We start from the raw sequence: 25366 nt of genomic DNA on the forward strand, positions 1-25366 counted from the left end.
TTCTTTGTTCCAGCTAGCAAGTAGTATGGAGGACACAAACAGAAGTCTCCCTTGTTCCCTGCTCAGAAAGGAAATTATTTTTAGTTGCTTTCTATCCATTTTCTCAAATTACACAGGAGCCACACACAACCCAAAAGTTCCAGTTTGGAACACCTGAAATATAATGTGGGTTTTAATTTCATCTTTTTCATTATGTTTTTAAAAAAATATCCAGCAAGCTCTTGACACACACGCTGTGATTGGGGAGCTAATTGTAATTTTAAAGTAAACCGAATTTCGTAAGATGTCTAATGGCTAAGTATATGCAGGCAGTCAAAGAAAGCAATGTTGCTGAAAATAAATATTTTTAACAAGTTCAAAGAATAAATTACAATTAGACTAAAGCTAACTTAAATGCACATCAGTTGACATTCTGAAATATAAAAACTGAAAACCCAACCGCACAATAGAATTTATTCAATTACAGTAAGACAGCACTAGCAAATTAGTGTGTCTAGGAAAGTGCCTTCCAAAAGCACAGCTTCTGAATATTATAAAAATAATAATTATCAATTGAACTTACAGAACTTGTGTACTGCCAGACTGCAATCTCAAGCAGTGCTTTTGAAGTAAATCCAACTAATTACAGTGAGCTTCACTTCTGTGTAAACACACTTAGGGTCTCTATAGTTTCATGAGAAAAGCAGAATAGTACAAGAAACTGAACTACATTCATAAAGCTCATCCCAATATTGACAAATGGCCTAGCCTGGCCATGGCCAAATATGTCTCTTCAGGGCCTTAAACCCATAAACATATAGATTAAGGTCAAGTTCTTAGCAGACAGATATCTACCCCAGAACTGGCACAAAAGTTTAGCAAGTTAAATAATTACAGAAGTACACAGACTGAAACATAAAGCATTTACATTAGGCTTGAGGTATATAGATAAATTGGCACACAAACATATTAGTCCTTGATACTTTTGAAATATGTGTTGAATAGCAAGGTTTGAACCTCCTAAGGAAGCTTATGCAGTAACTGTCATATGGGTTAGTATATATAAAAATATATCAACTTTTTTAGAAATGCCAATGTCTCAAATATATTATAACCTACTATTGCAATCTGCATTATTTCCCACTTTAGAGTACATTGGTAGTGGACTGATGTGTTTATATTTTGGTTGGATATTCACATGGAGAGTAACATTAGTAAGGTCTTGTGTCACTATCCGGTGAAGTCTACTGGCCCCTTTCATTAGATCTTCAATCTTTTTATCTGTCGTCAACATAGGTTTTCTTTCTCCTGTAAAATCAGGATCTTCTGGATATAGCTCATCACCTAAAAAATATAATGTATAACCATTAAAATTATATATAATATTCCATATTTCAGTGAACTTTATTTAAGGTACTTTTTGAGAATTTTAGCTCTTTTGCTATCAGACAGCAGTGATAGCTTGATAAGCATTTGTGACAGTATTTTTCTTAAATGTTTTCTCTCAACATATGAGAATGCAAGTATTCAAGGATTCCAATGGACCTTGAATGTGAGTCTTGTTCTATCTGTGCCAAAGAGTGTATTACAAATGATTTATTTATGGACAAGGAAATAAGAGCTTTATGGCCTAGCCTGCACATACACATAGGTCCAGTTCAGATGCATACTGTGGGTTAGCATTACAAGGACAAGCAGCCATTAAGCTTTGGGATCGCATGCTATCCTTGCCATGCATGAGGGAAGCAAGTTCAAAGCTTCTGGTTATGGTTTTAAAGAAACCACTTTTCTATTATGTCCATAAATGGGACACTATGGCTTATTCTAACTACAGTTAGTTTTTTTTAAAAAAAGAACACACAACAGGATCCTGGTTTGCCTAAACTAACCGTGGTTAGAACGAGCCAGTTTATAGTTTTCAGATATAATAGGAAATTGCAGTTTATTCAAAATCATGACCAGAAGCTTTAAGAGTTCTCTTCCTGCCCAGAAAGGGGGAGGGGGAGCTTGTGAGCTCAAGGGTTGTGTTACCTGAACAGAGCAATTGCTCCATTTTACATTACTAACATCCTGACAAGCAAGTATATGTAAACATGAATTCTAATGAAATATCTGCAAAACATAGGGTTACGTTCATGGTCACAACACTGCTGAGCCAGTAACAGAAAATGGACAGGGTCACTTGCCACATGGTTGCCAGTTATAACCTGGAGATTAATATTATACATTTAAATTCCCCAATAAAGCAGATGAGGTCCGCCACCAGATTTAATGTCTCCCTGCTTCTCTTGCTGCTGCTTGACATGGTTTGAATGCACAAAGTGCAACCGCCCTGCTGAAGCTAAGCATAAGAGCCAGCTGGATCAGGCCAGTGGCCCATCTGCTCCTGCATCCTGTTGTCACAGTTGCCCTGCTAGATGTCTATGGGAAGCACACAAGTTGGATCTGAGCACAACAGCACTCTCCACTTCTTCCATTTCCAATAGTGGAGGTAGAACAGAGCCATCAGGGTTAATAGCCACTGATAGCCTTATCCTCCATGAATATGACTAATCTTTTAAAGCCATTCAAGTTGATTGCCGTCACTGCCTCTTGTGAGAGTGAATTCCATAGTTTAATTATGCACTGCATGAAGAAGTACTTCCTTCTGGATCTGGTCAGTACCTGGATGGAAGACTGCCTGGAAACTCTGCGTACAGCACCATAAGTTCCTCATGGAAGAAATGCGGGATATAAATATTTAAAAATCTTAAGAGCTCAACTATTACAGCTGTAGAAAAAGCAGGGTGCAAGGTGGAAATGCTGCAGTTTTCTTCTCTTTGTCTCTTTTTTTTGGCCTGCTTTACTGAGCAATGCGAAGTTGTATCATCAGACTCTGGATTTCAAGTCTATAACCATGTTTTCTTGCTTTTAAAAAGGCTATCAACAAGGCAAAATTACTATTATTACTATTACCGCAGTTAGTAATAGTCCTCACATTGAGGCCAATGTCAGTACACTGATGCTAGTAAATGAGCCACAGTTGCACATAATTACAACAATCTTAAACTCACTTCCTAGGAAATAAGTCCTATTGAACTCAGTCAGGGTTACCTCTGAGTAGAAAAGCACAGAATTGCATAGTAGGCCTGCAATATTATGTGTGCTTCTTTGGAAATAAATCCCGCTGAACGTAATAGGACTCGCTTCTGAGAAAATGTGCATAGAAATGCCCTGAAAATGTCTGTAACATCTTTCGAGAAGCAAGTATTTGATGGAAGTACAATTCAACCACAAAATGGACCAGGGCCGCAGATTGCATTTGTGGCTCGTACCAGGAAACTCAGAATAGACACCTTTTATTGGGAAATTGAAAAAATAAACCATACAAGTCTGCTTCAAAATACCAGTCGAATAATATGCACTGGAACATGATGGAACCTGTTACTTCCAAAGAACACACTGTTTAAACGACTAACCAAAACCTCATTTTCATCTACCTGGTAAAAGCTGCATGTGGCCATCTGAGGCAACAATCACAACAGGCATCCATCGATCACATCCTTCTAAGGCTCGTTCAGAGCCAAACCTATGCAGATCATGAAGTGATGGGAAATTGCAGAGTCTGCACAATTCATAAAACTGAGGTGGTGCTATCCAGATGTCTTGGGACTTAAAGAGTTCAACAGCTTCTGAGGGGGTTGACCACTGAAAAAGAATGAAGAATAAGCCAATCTCCATAGTTTATCATTTCCCAATGAAAATAATATTCTGAATCGCCTGATATTGGTCATTTCTGAACTAAAATATAATTTTGCAACAATCCTAAATGTTCAAGCAATGTGATGTCTGCACCTTCAGTTTTATGAAGAAACAAAGGAGGGGTTATAAGATATTTAGACAGCGTCTTCATAACAGGCTGCAGTAAGTATTCCCTAGCTTCATTCCCACATACACAGTAATGAACCTGGAGAGCAGTTATACACTGGCTTTAACCATGCAAAAGCATTAATGCAGAGTACGAGAATAGTAACAAGCTATTGTAGGAAAGGATGCACAGTTCCTGCTGCTGTATATTTTTTTGTTTGTACTGTTTTAATATATTTGGAAGATTTTAATTCTTTTTATTTATTTTGTTAACTCCACTGGGATCAAGTGGATGAAGATAAATAAAATAAATAAATCTACATATGCAATACTTTTCTAAATGTTTGCTTTAGTAATATTTTTGGACAATATATTATTTATTTATTAAATTTATTAGTCGCCCATCTGGCTGGTTGTCCAGCCACTCTGGGCGACGTACAAGATAAAAAACAATACATTAAAACGTTAAAATTTAAAACCATAACAGTAAAAACCTAACGCACCCCAAAAGCCTGCCTGAAGAGCCAGGTCTTCAAGGCCCAGCGGAAGCTCATCATAGAAGGGGATCTTTATATTATATGGAGGATCTTTAATTATTGGGATTTCTTTGGCACTCGGGATCTCTTACTGAAATATTTGGAGTCATAAAAAAAAATCAGGTCAGAATGACTAGTGATCTTTATATCTGCTCCCGCTTTTGTCCAGGAGTATGTAGTTTGGCTCACTTCCATGACTCATTTGAAGCAGATATTTTCATGGTGCAATCTTATGCATGTATATTCATAATCAAGTCCCACTGAATCCATTAGGGCTTACTGCTGAATAGATATGTAGAGGATTGTGCTGTCAGTTTCTTAGGGATTATCCAGTGGTGACAGAAAGGCACTCTGCAATACTTGTGACCATTATTTCTTCATGAAAGGCTGCATACACACTATTATCTTTAAAGCATATTCTCCTCCAAAGAATTCTGGGAACTGTAGTTTGCTTGTCTCAGCAATTTAACAAACCAGAATTTCCAGGATTATTTGAGGGGGGGAAATGTACTTTGAAGGTAAAGTGTTGTACTTTAAAGTATTGTGCCTATAGGCCAAGGTCTGGCTTTAAAACACACCTTGAAGCAAATAATACAATTCTAATCAAACGTAATAGGAAGAAAACCCCAATGAATTCAACGGTAATTGGTCATTGTTGTTAGGATTATTTATTTATTATGTTTATATCTCACCTTTTCTCCAAGGCACTCAAGGCAGCAGCACACATGGTTCCCTCCACCCATTGTTACTGTCACAACAATCCTATGAAGTAGATTAGACCAAGGGCCAAACAACACATTGTTGTTGTGTTTTTTAAAAAAGATGTTTAAACTGGTCAATTCTGTTCTGAAGAAAGACAAGCTGCAGAGCTCCAATTTGAAACATGCTCCTGATTCAGATCAAGGCTCCTTGCTAGTTTCATGCTGAAAACCATCGCTTCCCTAGCTACTATTTGTCCCCAACATGCTGTTTACGAGGGGCGAATAGCAGATGGTCGGAGGGAGGGGAATTTTTGGTGAGTTGTGACTGGCCCAAGATCACCCAGTGAGCTTCATGGCCAAGTAAGGATTTGAATCTGGGTTCCTGCCAGTCCTACACTGACACACCATAATGGCCTTGTAGTCTCCTAATACACAACATGTGGCTGGGCTCATTCCCAATAACTTCTTATCAGTCTCTGGGATCAGCTCTTGAACATGTTAAGTAATGTTTGGCAGAGCTTAAATCCCATCATGTTAGCCAGGCCTTACTTTCTGTAAGCATGCGGACGATTGTAGTCTAAAGAGAATGCCTATGTGAGCTGTGAGACAGAGCATGGATACCAAAGAGCTAGCTCGGTATAGTTCAAAGTGCAGGACTGGGGAGATCTGGGTTCAAACCCCCACTTAGCTATGAAGCTCACTGAGACCACATCCACACTATACATTTAAAGCACTATGATACCACTTTTAACAGCCATGGCTGTTAATAAATAATAATTTATAATGCTGGGAATGGTAGTTTGTTAAGAGTGCTGAAAGTTGTTTGGAGACCCCCATTCCCCTCACAGAGTTACAATCCCTAGGGTGGTTGTTTCCTAAAAGCTCTCAGCACCCCTAGGAAACTACAGTTCCCAGGATTCTTTGGAGGAAGCCATGACTGTTATCATAATGCTTTAAATGCATAGTGTGGATGTGTGGCCTGGTGATTATGGGCAGTCATAAGACGCTAAAAGGAGACCTGCTGGATCAGACCAAAGGCTTCTCTAGTTCCGGTATTCTATCCCCACAGTGGCCAACCAGATGCCTATGAAAAGCCCTCAACCAGGATATGAATGTAAGAGCCCTTGGTACCCCGCACCTGGTATTCAGTGACAAACTGCCTTGGATACAGAAGGGAACAAATAGCCATGACTAGTAGCCGCTAACTAGTAACCATCAGTCTAACCGGCCTCACAGGGTTGTTGTGAGGATAAAATGGGCGGGGAAGGAAGGGAACTATGTTCACAGCCTTCAGATCCTGGGCAGAGGCATAAACCCAATAAACAAATATATTTCCCTCGCACAGTCACAAACCAAGTCTCATGTCTACAATCAGTGTGAAGAGGGACTCTTCGCCCCGCCAAGGGCTCCACTTCTTCTGACGAAGCAGGGAAGGCACGCCAGGTCCTTTCACTTCCCCAGTCCCACATGGCGCTTCTCTCTTTCTCTCACCTGGCACGCTGTCACCTCGCCTTCGTCGTGCGAGGCCGGCGGCGGACCCTGGCCGAGGCAGCAGAGGTAGAAGGCTGTATCATAGCGCCGGCCCCCTCGCCCAGCTCGGCCCACCGGGGTCAGCCAATTGCTCCACTCGTGCAGCGACCAAATGTTGGGCACGCAGCGCAGGTGGCTGCAGAGCTGCAAGAAGCTGTCGGGCTGCCGTTGCACACGGTGCCGCCACTCGGTCAGCTCCGAGACCGGCGGCAGGCGCTCGGCGGGCAGCAAGCGAGCCGGTCCCGCGGTGGGGTCAGAGGCAGAGTCGCCGGGCACCAACAAAAGGACGCCGGCTTCCTCGAAGGCCTCCCGGATGGCGCAGATGCGGAAGGCTACGTCGCCCGGCAGCGGCGAGCTCAACTCAGGGCGCTCGGAGGCGAAAAGCGGCGCCCGCGGCCCGTTCGCCCGCACGGAGCTCAGCCCGCAGCGCGGCGGGTCTGGCAGCAGACTCAACCAGTCGGCCGAGAAGTCGGCCGCGTCCACTACGCCGCCGGGAAAGACGTGAGCGCTGGGCAGAAAAGCGCTGCGTGGGCTCCGCCTCAGCAGCAGCAGCTCATAGTCGAAGGCTCCGGCCGGCCGCGGACAAGAGGCGCCTGTCCCGCCGGCCGCCAGCAGAATCGTGGCGGCCTCTCGCCAGTGTCGCAGTCGTGAGTTCATCCTAGCAGGCTCGGCCTCCCGGACGACATGTTGAACTGGTGAGAGTCACATTCCCGCCTCTTTCTCTCTCTCAGGCCGGGCCGGGCCCGCCTCCAGCACCGCCACCCAGCGGCCCCGCATTCTGACGCGCGGGGACTGGGACTTGAGGGCTCCTCGGCGACGGCACGACCTCCAGCACCTGCTTTTTTTAAAAAAATGTCTTTTTACTGCAGAAATTTGTACGCCGGCTGTCAGGACGCGCTGCCCACACAAGGTGGCTTACAAGACTGGACAGCGCAAGCCTATACAGCTCTTCTCAGATGAAAGATAGAATTCAGCGCGAATAGGTTTGCAGCCTAACATTGCAAAATTGCTATACACAGTTACCTGAAGTGAGTCCCATTGGGATGGATTCTGAGTAGTCATGTTGTACTGTCAGATTTAAACAGTAAAGAGGACTTACAGCATGGAAGATGTTTGGGTCTTGGGTGTGCAGGTACCAAGGGGTAAGACATGGAACCTCAGTGAAGAACACTGATAGCTACGCAGGGCTGGCCCAAGGAATTTTGATTCCTGAGACAAAGATGTTGCTGTATCCCCATGCCACATACAGAAGTTTACTTCAGTAGTGGTGATGGGACAGCATCCATAACTATAGTTGAGGCCAGGAGGCTAACCTATGTGATGCAGGGCACACCTCAGCTCTGCTCTTCAATACCTTGATGCTGCTTGCTGACTGCACCAACTGTCTCCTGTCTGCTCTCTTTTCAAACAAATACTGCAGCACAGCAGTAGAGGGGTCACCTTGTGTCACATGAGCAGAGCAATGCATGCACACGTATGCATAATGTCTCTTGGAATGTGCAGGGAGTGGAGCCTCTGCATCCTTGGTTGTGTGGCCTTTCCCAATGCTGCTGTCTGTGATCTGTTGGGAGAAGGTGACTCGGTAGCCTGTTTCGCCCATAACACTAAACCATGGTTTACTAAACTATGGTTTATTAAGCCATGGTTTAATGGTATGTACAAACCCTGCCCAGCAATTTAACTACGGGTTGTTTACTGTCATCTGTAGGAATCGGATATGCCCATTGGAATCCATAAGGATTGACTTTCTGTTTGCTTGAAAATATTTTCTTTGGTCAAGCATAAATTTTAAAAGTCATAGGGGAATGCAACAAGAAAGTAGAAACTGACATTTGTTGACAAGAATCGGGAAGTTTTCTTGGCATGCTTGGATCACTGTTATGGTTAGTGCTGGGACATGATGTTATGTCTGAAAGTAAGAGAAGGATATAATAGCACTTTGATATTCTTGGACGACTGGTACATTTGAATGTCTAAAAGTTGTAGGGAAAATAGACAGAATTTTGCATATCTCCAAAGTTCAGGTGAACCCAGCTAGGTGATGTAATATGTGAAGGGATGGAAAAATTACATTTTGAGGTTTTCCATAGAATATTGGGGAACAGACACACCTGTTTTAGTAAAGGTCAGATCATGGGACGAAATATTGGATGAAAGAAGCAAGCTAGGAGTAGGACAGGTACCTTCTTCTCCAATACCAACTAGAGAGATGGGCCCGTTCCCAGATATGCTGATATGCAGAGATGCGAATAGTTCTAGTCAATTAGGCCAAATCAGGGATCTGATCGGGGTCAGGACGCAAATAGGCAAATCCCATTTTTAGTCCTTCACAACAAACCGTGATCTGAAGCAATGATTTGCTGTTGGATTACAAGCCTTGGTTTGTTATAACTGTGATTTTGTGTTATATGGAATGTGTATATTCTGAGGTTCTTGGGAATCAACAAACAAACTGTCCAAAAGAAGTTTTATAGGGCAACTATAGACAGAATGTGATCTGCCTATAGTGATTGGGCCTCAGCCCGCTTACACATTATTCCAAAACTACTTTATATATTTATAAATTATTAATAATGTATCTACATTTTCATACTCCTGTAAGAGCTTTGAAGTCTTCCATTCAATCAATAAATTTGTTGTGGACTGCTGCCTGATCTCACGCACCCTTAAGCTCACTGAAATCAATGGATTCAGGTATGCCTAATGCTGCAGAGAACTGCAGCATAAAGTGCTTATGGCTGCAGGCCAGCCAATGCATCTAAGAAGTCCCAGAACAGACAAAACAGTACATAAAAAAACCCTCACTTGCAGCCATGAAAGGGAGCGATAGGATGGGACTGTGACAAGCTGGGGGAGGGGTCTGATCATGAGACTGCAGCCAGTGGCCTCCTCTGGCAAGGTGGTGGTGACATCTTAAGGGGCAAAGAGCAACTGGAGGGAGCAATTTTAGGTGGGGAAAGAGTCAGACCACCCCCTCTCCACCTGCCATGGCCCTGCTCTCAGTCAGGGCCTTCCAGCTGTGATGTCTTTTTAAAAAAGAAGTCTAGGATAGATGATTTTGTGACAAATTTATTTCTAGTCTGGGTCTTTTCCCTATGAAATTCCTTTAGTACACCGACCTAAGAAGGTTGCTGGTTTTAAGTTGGAAGAAGGAAAATAGGTATTTAGAGGAAATAAATAAATTAGGGACGGTTAAATGTACTACATGAAGAAGGAGTGTCACACCAACTGTACACTTTGCACATTTATTTCATAGTAAAGGGCAATCCATATGGTATAAATTTTGGAATGGAACAGTTAATAACCACTTCTGTAATATTTTGACAGAGCAATCATCTGCACGTTTACACAGAAGTGAGTGTTATTGTCTGCAAGTGGTGCTTACTCCCAGGAAAGTGTGTTTAGGATTGCAGCCTTAGTGTACAAAGTCTTCTATAATTTGCAGAGGGGAAATTTGAAAGTGCTTTACATTTCACTGTACTGTGTAACAAATACTTGATTGAATTTCTGAAAAAAGTGTTTCTTTGTATTATGTTTTTATATTACCTTATTTTTGGTGAAGGATGGTATAGAAATGTCAGGTTAGTAAATAAAATAAAATGTTGAAAAGCTGTAGACTGCGGTTGGGGGCTAAACAGTTTGGCTGCAAGTCCATTTGGGTGCTAGCTCGGCAGAGTAGCAGAGGTCAGCTAGCTGGCTGATTATATTATTAAAAAAAATCTGGGACAAAGCACCAGCACCACTATAATCAGACACACACTCAAAACTGAACATCTGCTCACTCTGTTTTTCTCTTAGATGCAATATTGTGTTATTTATATGTGAAGGTGTGCACTCTGTTTATCATGAAATTTATCTTAACATTTCCCATCATCTCCTGGCTGCAGTCCTTTGCAAAATTACTAGGAAGTAAGGCCCAGTGAATTCAGTGGAATTTACATTTGGATAAACACGTATAAAGTTGCCCTGTTTAAAAATTATTGATATAATGTGGGGAATTCTTTGGCATATTTTCTTTATTGTAACATTATTACAGTATTTGTTCATTTATAAAGTGCCTAAAACACATTCTAGGTGCTGTACATTGATTAACATTCTAGGTGCTGTACATAAAGCCCGCAGGCTCGCAGTCCAATAGACATGACACAAAAAGAATGGGAAGGAAAAAGAAAAACAAGCAAATTCAGGTACCAGTTCTTAACAGTTACAAAAAGTGAAATAATTGTTCTTCTAGTAATCAGCTGACTATGGGCTATACTCAAATAGGTTTTATGCAGGGTAGACTCATTAAAATTAATCTACCTATGTTATATCCATTATGTCTATTATGTAGGAGTATGACTAGTGTTGGATATAACCCAATATATCAAGTTCATGCATATTGATAGATGTTTTAATTTTTGAGGTAATGTTTTCTTCAATGTACTTAAAAGACAGAAGCAATTCTCAATTCAAAGTAAAATATAATCTCTTAAGTGACTTCACGGACTTACGCGTTAATATATTTCTTGTAATTTAAATACCAGAAACACATTTATAGTATTTGCCTTCTCCTCCAGAAAAGTGCTAGTGAACATTTAATTGCTATGAAGAAGCAGTTAAGTGAAATTACTTTTATTTCTTCTGAGTGTGTTATAAATACATATTTAAAAACTGTTGTGTACCTATTCTTTGTAAAGAACGGGCAAAGCCTAATTTGCTGTCTAATTCCAAGTAGCCCTTGTCCTAGAGTCTGGATGGCTCCCTGCATTTGATTCCTAAGAAATTATTTTAAAACCATCCAACCTTCACATTATATTGTTCTGTTTTTTGTACTAAAATGTTGTTTTCCCTGCCAACTAATAAATAAATAAATAAATGGATTCTGATTTAATAGCTAGTTTTAAATGCTGAAATACTCATGAACAAATGTAGTTTTCCCAGAGCTGACATGCAGCAGATTTGGATTTTGCCAAGCAAAGAAAATACATACTGGTTCGATCTCTCTTTATCCTTCTGCCAAAATAACTTGTTATAAGGAAAAGATTCATGTCTACATAAAGAACAGCCTTGTTTCTAATTCACAGAAAAATAATGTAAGGCCTGATTCGGACATAGCAATCCTTGGTCTCACACCCTTCTCTGTACATAAAGGAAAGTGAAATCTTTCACTTTAGAACAAGCCATAGTTGTGCATTTCATACAAACTCCATGAATGGTGGTTCTAATCAAAAGTTAAACTATGATTTCAGACTCTAGAATAAATCACAGAGCCCAGAGTTCATACGTAATGGGCTAGTTCACATATAATGTTAAGACATGGTTTAAATTATTTATTTATTAAATTTATATGCTGCTCTTTCTCCCAGAAGGAGCCCAGGGTAGCAAACAAAACACTAAAAACACTCTTAAAACAACTTAAAAACAGACTTTAAAATATATTAAAACAAAACATATTAAAATATCTTTTTTTAAAAAGCAGCTTTAAAAACATCTTAAAAAGCAATTCCAATACAGACACAGACTGGGGATAAGGTCTCTACTTAAAAAGCTTGTTGAAAGAGGAAGGTCTTCAGTAGGTGCTGAAAAGATAACATAGATGGTGCCTGTCTAATATAAGGGAAGGGAACTCCAAAGGGTGGATGCCACAACACTAAAGGTCCACTTCCTGTGTGGTGCTGAACGGACTTCCTGATGATAGTATCTGCAGGAGGCCCTCACCTGCAGAATGCAGTGAACAACTGAATATATAAGGGATAAGACAGTCTTTCAGGTTTCCTGGTCCCAAGCTCTATAGGGCTTTGTAAGCCAAAACCAGAACCTTGAACTTGGCCCAGTAGCTAATTAAATTTTGGTTTAAAGTTCAGTGCTATGTGGATGAGCCCAAGTAAAGTTGTTTCCCCCCCCCCTGGTTAAAAGATAAAATATTGCAAAACAAGCCAATATCAAACCATAGGTTATGAAGCTGGTGTGTTTAAGTAACCGTTGCTTGTTTAAAACTAGTATTCCTGGTTCTCATGCAGTGATAAACTGAGATTCTTTAAAACTGAAAGTAAACTCAACAGACATTTCAGCAGCATAGGCAAAGAAGAGCTCACAAGCCTGGCACTTAGCATGTGCCCACTGAGACTCATCCATGTACCGCTAAACCATGGTTTAGCATTACGTGCAATGGGAAATGTAAAACTGTGAAGTAAAAGTGGAAGCTTTTATCCTTCTCATATTCATATATGGATGAGGAGCAAAGGAAGGCAGAGGCCTGAGATTTGCTACAGCTTGTTCTCCGTGATTAGGAATCTGACCCAGGCCTGCATTTCTTCCTATAGACAGCTGCTTAAGCTGACAGAAAAATTAACCTCTAATGTTTCTCAAGGAGACAGCGCCGATTCTTGACAATGAAGAATATTGTTGTCATCTCCTAAGTTCTTGGAACAAGTCTCATATTGCTTTACTTTACAATGACTGCAGTGGTATTTAAATTTTACAGCCCGAAAGAACCATTTTTACTTGGAAGCAAGTCGTAGGGACTTGAGGCTTACTTCCAAGTAAGTGTATTTAGGATTATATTCTAAAGCAAAACAGTGATTATTGTCTCTTCATTTTTCTCTATGAGTGTTAAAAGATGTTTTGATTTTTATTATACTGATGGATTGTAGCTGTGTCATCACTTTCTTCTGTCTTCTGTGGAGAGTTTTCCTTTCTGTGCCTGGCAAAACAGGTGGCGTGGAAAAGAAGACCTGGCTTGGGTTTACTAAGGATTTAATAGAAATGATGTTGAAAGGAATTGAGGAAGATTGAAAAGAATAAACTGCTCCTGTGCATAAATCTTTTACCTGAGGTATTTATTTGGATTTCATCAGTATAGTCCACCCTTGATTTTCTTTTGCTCTTAAATAATAGCACCAGAAGTGAGCAACACTTTTAGTCAAGGCAGGAGGCTGTATGCTTTGTCACAGACTCATGTGTTGCTGTATTCACTCCATAGGAGAAAAGTGGAAGCAGAAGAAGCAGGCCTTTTAATTAAAAAAAAGCCCAAGTAATACCATGTACATGATATCATATTAGGAATTATTAAATCATTGGGTTGTATGCAACTAAATTTTATTCAGAGTAGACCTATTGAAATTAATGTGCTTATGTTAGTTATGCTCGTTAATTTCAGTGGGACTACCCTGAGTATGACTAGCACTGGATATAGCACATTGTGAATATTTATGAGGCATCATGTTTATGATCAGTATTTAATCTGGATCCTAAACATATTCGGGATGTTATTTTACGCCTCTTTCCAGGAAGTAAGACGCATTGAACTAAATGGAACTTACTTCTGAGTAGACATGCATAGGAGTGTAGTTTCTCAAATCCCAGATTTTAGTGGGAATTACTTGCAAGCCAATAGTTTTAGCATTGCAGCATTTGTATTAGAAAGTGTTGGGGGGAAACATATAGCAAAGTCCTATACATATCTACGTAAAAGCAAGTCCCATTGCTTTTCTGTATGAGTATACTATATTCATACCACTGAGTATGAATAACTCTGTGGGGCTTACAGGAAACAGGGTGTATAGGATTGCAGCCTTAATCTCAGCAGCCTGTAAAATTTGGAAAGCCTATTGTAGAGCAAATGAACTATCAAAATAATGAAATTATTGCTTTCTTTGATGGGACTTTTATGAAGCTCTGACCCAACCCAGGTGTTCTCTTCTTTTTAACATTCCCAGCCACCTTTTTGGTGAGTTCAGAACTCATATGGTGACAGTCTTAATCCTTAATAATTTCAGTAAATTGTAGATTGCACCTGTTATTTTAATTTTTGCAGTATGCAAAATATACCTGGTGGCATTACAACACAAAGTTCATCATCACATTTGTACCATATGCTTGCATATTGACTGACATCTTATTTCTTGGTGTAATATTATTCAGATACTTGGCACATGGAAAAATTCACACAAAATTTAGAAAGCAGCCATTCCCCAGTAATCCCAGTGGTACTGTAGGCTGCAGCTGACTGCTCATGTGTAGCCCTGCTGTTCCACTGAGACCTCAGCCTGCATTAAAAGACTAACATAATCATATTGAGAGGAAGCATTTAGAAAACTATAATCCAGTGGTGTTCCTGAACAACTTTTTATATAATGAAAATCTGTGAAAGGTAAATATGTTGATGAGGAGCCTTACAAACATTTATTGATATACAAATTATTATTCTGCACTCTTTTTAATTTTTAGCCGGAAGGCTAGGAGCTTTAAGACCGTTTGGATTTTGTTTTTATGTAGAAAAAAATCCTCTGACACAAAATGGCTTCTCTAGTTCTGTTGCTTTGAATTTTGTTGTCATATAGTAGAGTATTTCTTCTTTTTTTAATTATATGCTCTTTCCAAATGATTTTGATTTGTTAGTTTTTAACCTGGGACAAACAGAACAAACATTTAGTTAAACAAGCATAGTACTTCAAAGAGGTTTGTATCCTGAGTTTGTCTCACTTAGTATATCCATTGAAATTAATGGGCATGACTAAATTAGGTCTATTAATTTCAATGGGTCTACTCTGAGTAGGACTTAGATAACAACCCTCAGTGTTCAATTTTTCCATGTGCAGATCCCTTGGCTGCAGTACATCCTTGCTGCCTTGGAGTCCTGCTGGGAGTAAGGGTGGGATAAAAATCAAATAATAAATAAATTGCACCTGAATTCCTCCCTTTTTCTGCCGCTTCTACAGGCCTCCAAAATGCTTGGCTGCTACAGATCCTAGTGAAGTGAATGTGTAGTACCAGTGTTGTAAAAGTCAAGATGCTGGCGTACTTCAAAAACCAACACTCTGGTCTAAGTTCATTTACTTTAAAAATAGTGCCTTTTTTAAAAAATGGAACTTCCAAGTGAATTTGGTGGGTTAGCCGTATTTCGGAGACTTCGCTTGTATACCACTGTTATAAAAACTGAAGCCAGACAGTAATTTGTAAGCAGATTTCCACTGTATTATATTTTTATCATAAAGATGAAAATGTTTGTGTTTGTCAAGAGATGAAAGCAATTTATAATATTTCTTTGATAATATTTAAACAGTAAGCGTGAAACCCTTACACATAGGGTTTTTTCACTTGGGCCCCACATTCATATATGTGACAGTAAGTTTTTCGCATGGCAGATACTATGCAGTAAAAGAATGTTTAAACAGCTATCTAATGGTGTGTGTTTGTTTATACAGTATAGTAACAAAGTGGGTTATTTGGAGCATGTAAGAGATTCAGTATGGATAACAGTTTGAGTGATAAGCTTATTATCAGGGATGTCTTTTATTTTTAATGACTACTACAAATAGGGTGGCAAGTTAACAGAACAGGCTTTATTTTAAATAAATAGCAACAGGGTTTTTTCTGAGCATATAAGCAACACTCTTGCACAAACTGAATGATGCTCATTATAATAGTATAACACTTCCACTAAAACAATTCTGTAATATGAGCCTAACAAAACATTTTGAAGTTAACCTGGTTGTTAGAAACCAAAAGTGCTTTTTCCTTTTATTTTGAACACTCTGTATTTATAATTATTGGCCCATCATCACAGTCATATTATTTGACTCTGTCATACTTTGTAAAATACAGCAAAGTTTGATATTTTTTTTAAAAAATCTTAAATTTACAAATAAATACTGCCTTTTTCAGTTAATATATACATTCTTATAACAATAAAAATGACTAAAGCTGTAAACATGAGATAATAACCAGGCCTTTAAAAGAAAGTGAATGTGTGTGTGTTTTAATAAAAGCCAAACTTCAGCATTGAATTTGTGACCCAGTTCACATGCAACACTAAGCCAAACCATAGTTGAGACCAAATGGGTGGGTGAGAGGAGATTGTAGCTGCTTTGCTGCTTTTTCAGTCCTGCAGCTACAGCGCTATGAGCTAATCCATGGTTTGGCTTAGTGTGTTATTCAAACCTGGGCTTGTGGTTTGTTTCGCTACAGACAAACCAAGAACTGTAACAAGGATTTGTTTTGTTTTACAATTTGTGGTTTGCAAACCATAAGCCCACATTCAGAGAGCATGCTAAGCCAAACCATGGCTTAGTTCATGTCAGTGCAGCAGGAATCTCTTCTCCAGGAGCCTGCTTGCTTTCGCATTTGTGCTAAGCCATTTGGATTAGCTTTATGTGCAAACTGAGCAGATAATCTTTGTTTTTAATAATAGTCTTCAATAAATTACAGTTCTAGCAGTTGCAGCACTCAGATATATTTGCTGACAAGTCTGTATAAAAAAACAACCTCAGTTATAAAGCAGCTTAGCAATCCCTTATGCTTTAAAAACCTTGGGTTATGGGATATGCTGGGCTTCTCCTTTTATCAGTGACAAATGTTCACTGATTTAGTGAAACCCAGTTCTGCTTAGAATAGTGCAACTTCAACTAATAGTTCACCAGTAATTTATTCCCATAAAGCAAGCAGGAGCAATCACTACCTTCTGCTGTTGTTACCCATAGAGAGAGACCAGGTGCAAAGGAGAACATATTTCCTATACTTTTCATACTTGTGTGGAATTTTAACTGGCACATTTTATTTCATTGACTCCTGCATAGCAGGCTAAAAATGACTTCTACATCACTATTTAAAGGTACAAGAACCTTGACCTCCTTTGCATCTGGTCAGTGTAGTAAACCATGTGACAGGCAGCTGTGCCTGGATCACACTGCACATGCGATTGGGGGCATACATGGGAGATTAATGGTGGGCCCATTAGCTAATTAAACAGTGACAATCCTGTGTCAGACTTCATTCTGTCTTTATATTTTGTGGACAGCATAAGCCCAGATGATCTTGAGAAACAGCTTGATGAGATGAAAATCTCAAATGTGTTCTGAGAGAGATGCAATTGATACAGTCTGCTCCTGAGTTACAGTCATGAGTAGTGCCTGCCTATTAAAAAAAGGTTTATTTGATATTCACAGAACTTACTTCCAAGTAAATGTTCTTAGGAAAGCAGCCTGAATCAACCGAGGGGGGGGGGAAGAATTATCTGTGCAAGTAATATTTTGTACAGTTATTAATGCCGATAGGCCTTAGATTACTTGCAAAACAAGCCCTGTATGTCATCATAACAGATAAGATTTACACCTCAAATCTGACACATACAAAAATGAGTAGAGACATGACAGTGCATCCAAATTGGAACTATAAAAAAAATCTAACTTTGTTCTTTAATCTGGATTTCCTGTTTGTTCCAAAACATATGCCAGTGTTGGACCCTTTGAATTGGAGTTCTGAACGTGCAAAGAGTATAGAACGGTTTCTCATCAAAATACTGCTAGCAGCAATCCAACTATGCAGTCCCCCCCCCCGAGGTTAATAATGTCATCCACAGACCAGTTTTGAGAGCTTAAAGTGCAAGGTTTGTGAATCACACTGAAGAAAAATGTCTAGCCCTTCTAGTAGTGAAGATAGCCATCGCTATCTCTTAGTGAACAATTTTTGAACTGAAACAGTAGACGGATACACAGAATCAATAGCAGCAATTTGAGTCTATCTACATATATAGAGACAGGCACTTTAGCACCAGTGAGTACAGTTTGACATTATCCTTGCCATCTCATACAAATAAAATCCAAATCCCTTCCCTCAGTTCCATGTTTAGACTAGACAACATATTTACAATCAAATATCAAAATACTTTTGATACCTTGAGTGCAATTAAGGCTGCTATCTTGCTTGTTGAACACAGGAGGAATTATTTCTGTGTGAGCAGGCTGTGAAGTTTTGCCTGGTTGCAATCTTTACAAAACTAAGTGACAGACTGTTTTCCAGTAGTGTCTGCAATACAAAAAACAAGTTTCACCCATCTATTCATCTTGTTAAAGGGTCACCTGAGCTAAAAACTTAAGATTTAGGAAAATCGACAGTTAATTTCTAAAGAGAAGCAAGTCATAAATTTAGGTTCTCATTCTGTGCATACTTACAGGGAAATACTTTCCATAAAAAACTGTAGGACAGAACTCCATCCTGAGCATATTTAACGTGAAATATGATCTGTCAGTTGCAATTAGCCTGCTGGGAATTGTAAATTTAGGTTTGCAAGCAAGTAAGTCTAAACTTAAAATTCTAAGGAACTAACATGGGCATGATGTAGCCCTCAAATAAAAAGAATTCAGGACTGATCAGTAAACTGGTTTAAATCCAAATGATAACTGATTTGCTAACTACCTATCATTCCAGATATACCTAAATACTTGAAAGCAGAACCCACAGATTTTCACTGGCAGTCCCGTTCTTATGCGTGTTAACTCAGAAGTTAAGTCCAACTATGTTCAATGGGACTTATTCCCAAATAAGTACAGAAGGGATTGCAGCTGTGCAGCCTGATTCTATTAAATGTCTCAGCATGACTTTCTTCCAAGTGTTCTTAGCTTTGCAGACATCCACTGAGCAGAGTGGCCTACTATGTAAATATACATAAGACTGGGCTGCACGTATCCAGTTTGCAAAGACGTTAATGAGATGAGCATACTGATCTTAAATATGCCATACAGAAGTTCTTTTCAAATTAATGGGACCTAATTCCAAGGACTATAAGATAGATCTATTAATAACACTTAACAGACTTGTCAATAGCAGCTTAGTGCCCTTACCCCAAGTGACTATACTTAGGATCAAGGTGTAAGATTCTTCCATTTGCTTATTAATAAGCACACAATATTTCCTTGGTAGCGCTGTAGCAACAGAATGGTTACTCTTGTGACAGTTGTTTGATCTAGACCGGGGTTCCCAAACTGTGGTCCTTAGACCACCAGTGGTCTGCGAACTTTGTTCAAGTGGCTCATGGTGCGTCTTTGGATTTGTGACTGAAGATGGGAGACATGACATCCATCACATTATAATTGTATTTTAATTGTCTCTTTTATGTTCTTATTTTGTTGTATTACAGATTTAATTATATGGAATACAATATATAAGAAACAAAAGAAGCAATAAAAATATAATAAAAACCACACAGTATCTGGAACAGCACTTTACAATTGCTACAACAGGCAGAAAAATCATTTAAGTACTCCGCTGAGACTCTCAGCAATTTTCAAGTGGTCCATGGGGAAAAAAGTTTGGGAACCTCTGATCTAGATATCATGAACTATCTACCATCAGGCTACTGGCCCATGTAGGCCAATACTGTTGAGAGCAGAGGTCGGGAACCTTAGGCCTGGACCCCCAATATGACCCTCCATGCCTCTCTATCTAGCCCTTGGAACTCTCCCTAGGACGCTACCACTTCCCCACGCTACACAGTTCAACAGTCTTTCTCCAAGCCCTCCTGAAGTGTTTTTGTCTGGCCAGAATGTGTCCTTGAACTGTGATAATGCTTCTTACTTGACTGGATGGTGTTTGCGTGTATATATAGAAACCTCTGACTTGTGTAGGACTGGAATGTAGCCTGTTGTACAAAGGTAAAAGTTACATTCATTGTTCCACCCACATTTGCCTCTGGCCCTGGCTGCCACTGGTATACGGCCCCCAGAAACTGCCCCTGGGGGGATGCAGCCTTCAAGATGAAAAAGATTCCCACCCCTGGTCTAAAGGGAGTGGAAATAGCTCTTAATTATCATGTAGAGGTTTCCCCCCAGTCCTGCTACCAAACATATATTAACTGGAGATGCCAAGGATTAAATTTGAACTTACCACACATGCAAAAGCACATGCTCTATCACTATGACAATCCAGCTACAGAACACACACCATCATTGCTTAGGAAATCTGAAGCTGGACAGTGGTAACTCAAGGCCTTAAGTAAGACCCAGAGGTTCAGATTATAACAAGTTTTCACTGACTTTGTATGCACAAGGTTTGCACAGAGTGAAGCTTAACCTGTAAATCTTCTTACCCCTTAAATTAATTCCCAGCCATCAGCTATCAAAAGACAAAGACAGAAGCATGTTTTGTGTACATGAACAATACAGTCCTAAGCATGATTACTCAGAAACTAGTCCCACTGAATGCGTCATCACTTACTGCTAAGTAAACATGGATGGGACTGCACCGTCAATTGCTTAACTGGTTGTTTAGGATTTAGAAAAACATTTTCTGCTAAAGATGTTAGAAATGTTCAGTAACACCTTTGTAGTCTGAATGAGTGAAACTGTACATTGAGTAAATTGTTCTTAACAAACCTTTGTGACGGAAATGCAGTTCCTTAGATTAAAAGCCAAAAAAAGCCATTTAAGACAGGGCCTTACCTATACAGGAAGAGACATGCTTCTGATATGCCTCATGAATCCTCTCTAAAGATATTTTTCCGTGTGCAGCATAAAAGGGAAGAAATATCCCCCTTTTACATAATGTTTATACATTTCTGTCTCGGCTTCCAGGAGCCTCATGTCCAAACATTACCATCCAAGTCACATTAGTGCCAGGTCTTGGGTATATCAGGATTGTAAGACTGATTCTAATCTTCTTGGCTCCTGCAAGTACATTTGCAAATCCCATTAACAGTAATAGGAGATGTTCGTGTGTAAACTTTTGACTGTCAACATGAGATCATGTCTCTTCTATATACCGTAGAATGACAGTGAAGATCAACCATAGGAAGAAGCTCCCTGGGGTCTCCAGGAATGCCTGGGAAAGACCCATGACTGAACTGGAGAGCTACTGCCCATGAGCATAGAAGAAGCAATGCTGAGCTAATGGACTCATGGTCTTACTCAGTACATGGCAGCTCCGTATGTTTAATATCCTGCTGCAGCATTAAAACAAACAAAACTATAGCAACATTTTTAGGCCATGATGTTGACACCCCAACCCTGACACACATTATATGAAAACTCCACTGAAATAATAGCATTTACTTCCTTATAAGTATGCTCAGGATTATAGCCAGAGCCTGAAAAACTAGCACACAAGCATTTAAAGCTTTAACCCTAATCACACTTACCATTGAGTAAGTCCTCTTTAATTCAGTAGTTTACTTTCTGAGTATACACACTTAGGTTCTTGTGTTCTAGCTTAACAGTTTCAGAAGCCCCGCTGCTCAGCTTCAATGCATAAACTGTAAAGGCCCAGAGAAGTTGTGCAGTGTGATCCTGTGCATATTTACCTTCCTCTTTCAACAAGCTTTTTACATAGAGGCCTTATCTCAGTCTGCATCTGTGCTGGAACTGCTATTTAAAGTTGTTTTTTAAATATCTTTTAAGATGTTTTGTTTTAATAGGCTTTAAAGTTTTTTGTTTTTAAGATGTTTTAAAGTGCTATTATTGTTTTTTGTTTGCCACCCTGGGCTCCTTCTGAGAGAAAGGATATAAATTTTATAATGCAATATGTATGTGCATATATAAATTACATATAAGGGGCATATAATTCAGCATACTTTCAGGTGGGTATGGTCAGAACAGGCAATGTAGCATTTAAAGTTGACTGACATAGAACAAAGAAGCTGAACTGGTGCTGAGAAACAGTGTCCGACCCCACATCAAAACAGAAGTGGCAGAATGTGTTATGCAATACTGAATTGAACAGAGGGTTTAAGGTCTCTGTAAATGGTGCTTAATCTTTCTTCTGCAGATTTGGATTGCCTTTCACATTGTATGCTGTGCCAAAGTGCAATTAGATCCTCTACTGAAAAGAGTTCAAGTCTCTTATACTATTTGGTTCCAAAGAACACATACTGACAGGCTTATCTAGAGTTAAAAGGTAGACATCTTTTAGAAGGAGAAGCCAAATCCTCAGCTCAGGATCACATCATCCTCTGTGTTTGCAGGAAATTATATATAAATTCCCAAGTGTCTCCATTTTGCCACTGAATTCACTCCCACCTCCACATCATGTGCAATTTATCATCAGTTTGTAAACATGGACCAACTGCTGAGCTTACTCACAAACAATATTTGTTTCTGGTTACTGAGAATAGCCATCTATAAATAGCAAACAAATCCCTACTATAGCTGGTAGTTGCAATACCTATATACCATAGATGGATTGTTCTTTAAATCTAGAATATTGCACAATTCCTCTGGTTCAGGATCCCAGCAGACCACATCTCCTGCCACCCATTCCGACACAGGGATCCAATCTCATTTCTCCCTGTAGCATGGGAAACGGTAATCTCGAGGAACGAACGCCTCTCTCCCCTCCCTCCCCCCCCCAAGAAAAACCAAAATTCTTGTCCTGGGTTTGGCATGCCCAACCTTAGGAGAGTTTTGCAACACACACTGCCAGGATGATGGCGATCAGGAGTACGGCAGTGAAAATGATGCCTGCCAGAAATTTGCTAACATCACAGAAGGACTTGCTCTCCGCCACCTCCATCATGCCAATAGAGGAGGCGCCCACGCTGATGGTGGATTTCAGCTCTGCTCCGGGGTCCTGTTTCGCCTCCACCGTCCACTGCGGGACGCTGACTTTCATCTCCATCTCGTACATCATCTCCCCCACTTGGTTGATCTCGTTCTCCAAGTCTTTCAAATCCACCACGTCTATATTGTTGTCCGCCTCATATCTCATGTTCTGGACGCTCATGGCCCTGGCGGCCACCCCGGAGGTGGTGCCGCTCATGCCAGTCTGGATGAGAGGCTTCTTTGGCATGTTGAGAGGGAACTCCTGGCCCAACTCCAGGGCCCTCCGCATGTCGGTCTCCAAGATCTCCAGGCAGGTAGAGAAGATGACCCAAAGCCTCTCGAACTCCGCCTTGTCCTCTTTGTTCACCGTCTTGTCCTTCAAGGCGGCGGTCAGCTTGTTCCGATTAGCCACCGCCAGCTCCTGGGCTTTCTGTCGGGTCTTCTTCAGCTCCTCGCGCAGGTTCTGCGAGTCCGAGGTGCCCCCGATGGTCAGCACCATATGCCGGTAGCAAGCAGTCACTTTGCTGAGCGCGTCCAGCAGCGCTTTGCATTCCTCCTTTCCCATGGCGCACCCTTCTTCTCGCCTGCCCCTTCACAACTCAGCCCCGATGACTCCCCAACCGCCACCGGGAGCCGTCGCCGGAGCCCGCGAGCATGGCCGGAGCCCCCGATCCGCACCTTTCTCCGTCAGCAGCACCCCGCGCCGCTTCACCACGCCCCCGAGTCGGCGCGACGGTCGGCTCTCCCGAGAGGTGCTTTGCGCCGAGCGTGAAACACCATCGCCCTTCGCTGGTGGCTCTCAAACATCCCTGGCAAACGCCACCTCTTTCGCTTCTTCCTCCCGCCGGCGATGAGAGAATCGGGAGAAACAAACACCAAGTTTGACGGTCCCTGTCCCAGATCCGCAGAGATCTTCACTCGGGACGCCAGAGGCGCGAGCGTTCTGCCCCTGTCCCCTTTAAGCGCCCTGCAGCTCCCTCGGGCCGTTCGCATTAAATAGCGCACAGCTGGAACCCCTAAAGCCAATCACAAGGGCTCTCGGCACAGGAAGTCGTCTCCTCATAGCCCACCTTTGCAGAGCTGCGGCTGGCTTCTTCTTATCTCTCTCGTCTTCCATCACCAGCACTACCGAGCGCAGCGTCTGTTTTTCGGCGATCTTCGTCCCAAGCTCCACCTTCTCCGTCTGCCTACTGAGCAGACGTGGTTTGAGCGGCTGCGGGAACACCCCGGCTCATTGGTTGGCCTGCTGGGTAGTCCCCGCCTCGATCGCTCGGCTAGGAAGAGGTAAGGCTTGGTGGGAAACGGCGAGCGCTGCTGCGGGTAGGGAGGAAGATGAGGAGCGGGGGCTGCCGAGGAGACCTTGCCGTTCGCGGGGACTTAGGAGGAACGTGAGCCCGCCGCGTTGTCTTCATAAGTAAGTAAAGGGGGCGCGGCGCTTGGGCCAGTTCAAGGGAAGGAGTGACGCTTTGCGCGAAGGGGAAATGCGTCCGGGTCTTCGGATTTCCTGCAGGCCTTTTCTAGAGGGCTTGATCGTCAGCCTGCGGTTGCGTGTGCGCGCTCTTCTTGAATGCAGGTGGCTAGAAGGAAACTTGAGGGGCAACACTGAAGAGCATCCCTGCTCTGGGCCCCTTTTTGTAGCGTGCGCTGCTTTCTTCGGCCTGAATAAGTACTCCTTCCATTTTCTCCAGGTGTGTGTTGCTTTCCAAAAAGAACTCAGGTATAGGGTGACTATGCAGAAAAGTTCGGAGGGTGAGTGGCTTGGGCTGATTACTTTTCCCAAGCCAAGGCGGTACCAGGAATGAGTTTTGTGTTTACGTGGACACCTCCTTGAGTGACGAAGACATATGCAGCTGAAATGCGCCTACAAACAAATGTTTCTGGCCAGATAACTTATGTTGTTGGGGGGAGATATCACGTCAAGTCACTCGCAGAGGCTATAATTGGAGGCTTTCTTGGGAATGAGGACTGTGCAATCCTGTGTCTTTTACTTAGAAGTGAACCCCAATGAGCTCAGTAGGGCCTGCCCCCAAGTAAGCAACGTATAGGATTGCAGCCCGAGTTCTGTAAAAGGAGTCGTTGCAATGCTAGTGTTTTCTGTCCACTCAGTAAGAAGCAGTCTTATTTAAACCAGTATGGATTTCTTCTTTAGTCCTTTCTACATGGAGGAAGGGAAGTGCAGTGTATGGACTGCTTAGAGATTTTTGAAATAGAAATTGAAATAAATGATCATAAATAAATAAAACACATGTAAAACTTTAAACTTAGGGCGTTGATGGTAACTTTTATGTAAGGTGGATAAAAGTATGTATGCCAAAGTTTCCACAGTGACAGGGCATAGTTTCTGTCTCCTAGAGATGCAAAGGCTGTGATTTCTTAAACCAGTTACAGCTGCAAACCTACACTCACTTTGGAGTTTGTCCCATTGGACCCCATGGAGCTTACTTCTGAGTAGGCGTGTATAGAATTGCTCTGGCAGTATCAT

General features: G+C 41.2%; 3 protein-coding genes and 1 long non-coding RNA gene across 6 annotated transcripts in view; 2 read left to right on the forward strand and 2 right to left on the reverse strand.

Moving 5' to 3' along the window:
- Positions 1–433: 433 nt before the first annotated feature.
- NUDT19 (nudix hydrolase 19) lies at positions 434–7416 on the reverse strand. The gene is made up of 3 exons (XM_061593960.1): positions 6554–7416; positions 3459–3666; positions 434–1323 (listed from the first exon to the last, which is right to left on the reverse strand). The coding sequence occupies exons 1-3, from the start codon at positions 7247–7249 to the stop codon at positions 1088–1090; spliced, it is 1140 nt and encodes a 379-aa protein (XP_061449944.1). The 5' UTR covers positions 7250–7416; the 3' UTR covers positions 434–1087.
- On the reverse strand, positions 3584–24473 carry RGS9BP (regulator of G protein signaling 9 binding protein). 3 transcript variants are annotated; one of them, XR_009758812.1, is made up of 4 exons: positions 22735–24473; positions 20791–21015; positions 18249–18379; positions 3584–3666 (listed from the first exon to the last, which is right to left on the reverse strand). XR_009758812.1 is itself a non-coding variant. In XM_061593961.1 (2 exons), the coding sequence occupies exon 1, from the start codon at positions 23447–23449 to the stop codon at positions 22736–22738; it is 714 nt and encodes a 237-aa protein (XP_061449945.1). In that variant the 5' UTR covers positions 23450–24473; the 3' UTR covers positions 19560–21015; position 22735. The 3 variants fall into 3 exon arrangements, 1 of the variants encoding a protein (XP_061449945.1); XR_009758813.1 differs by lacking the exon at positions 3584–3666 and adding an exon at positions 15551–17488; XM_061593961.1 differs by lacking the exons at positions 3584–3666; positions 18249–18379 and having other exon boundaries at positions 19560–21015.
- On the forward strand, positions 6580–15747 carry LOC133369078 (uncharacterized). The gene is made up of 3 exons (XR_009758814.1): positions 6580–10779; positions 13290–13409; positions 15295–15747. It is a non-coding gene; the product is annotated as an uncharacterized LOC133369078 (long non-coding RNA).
- The window catches only part of ANKRD27 (ankyrin repeat domain 27), a 63530-nt gene continuing 62054 nt past the window's right edge, over positions 23891–25366 (forward strand). The window contains exon 1 of the mRNA XM_061593963.1: positions 23891–24168. The gene's annotated coding sequence lies outside the window, so the exon portion shown is untranslated. The remainder of the gene's footprint in view (positions 24169–25366) is intronic.

Source organism: Rhineura floridana, chromosome 13 (assembly GCF_030035675.1).
Source record: "Rhineura floridana isolate rRhiFlo1 chromosome 13, rRhiFlo1.hap2, whole genome shotgun sequence".
NCBI classification, from domain to species: Eukaryota; Metazoa; Chordata; class Lepidosauria; order Squamata; family Rhineuridae; genus Rhineura; species Rhineura floridana.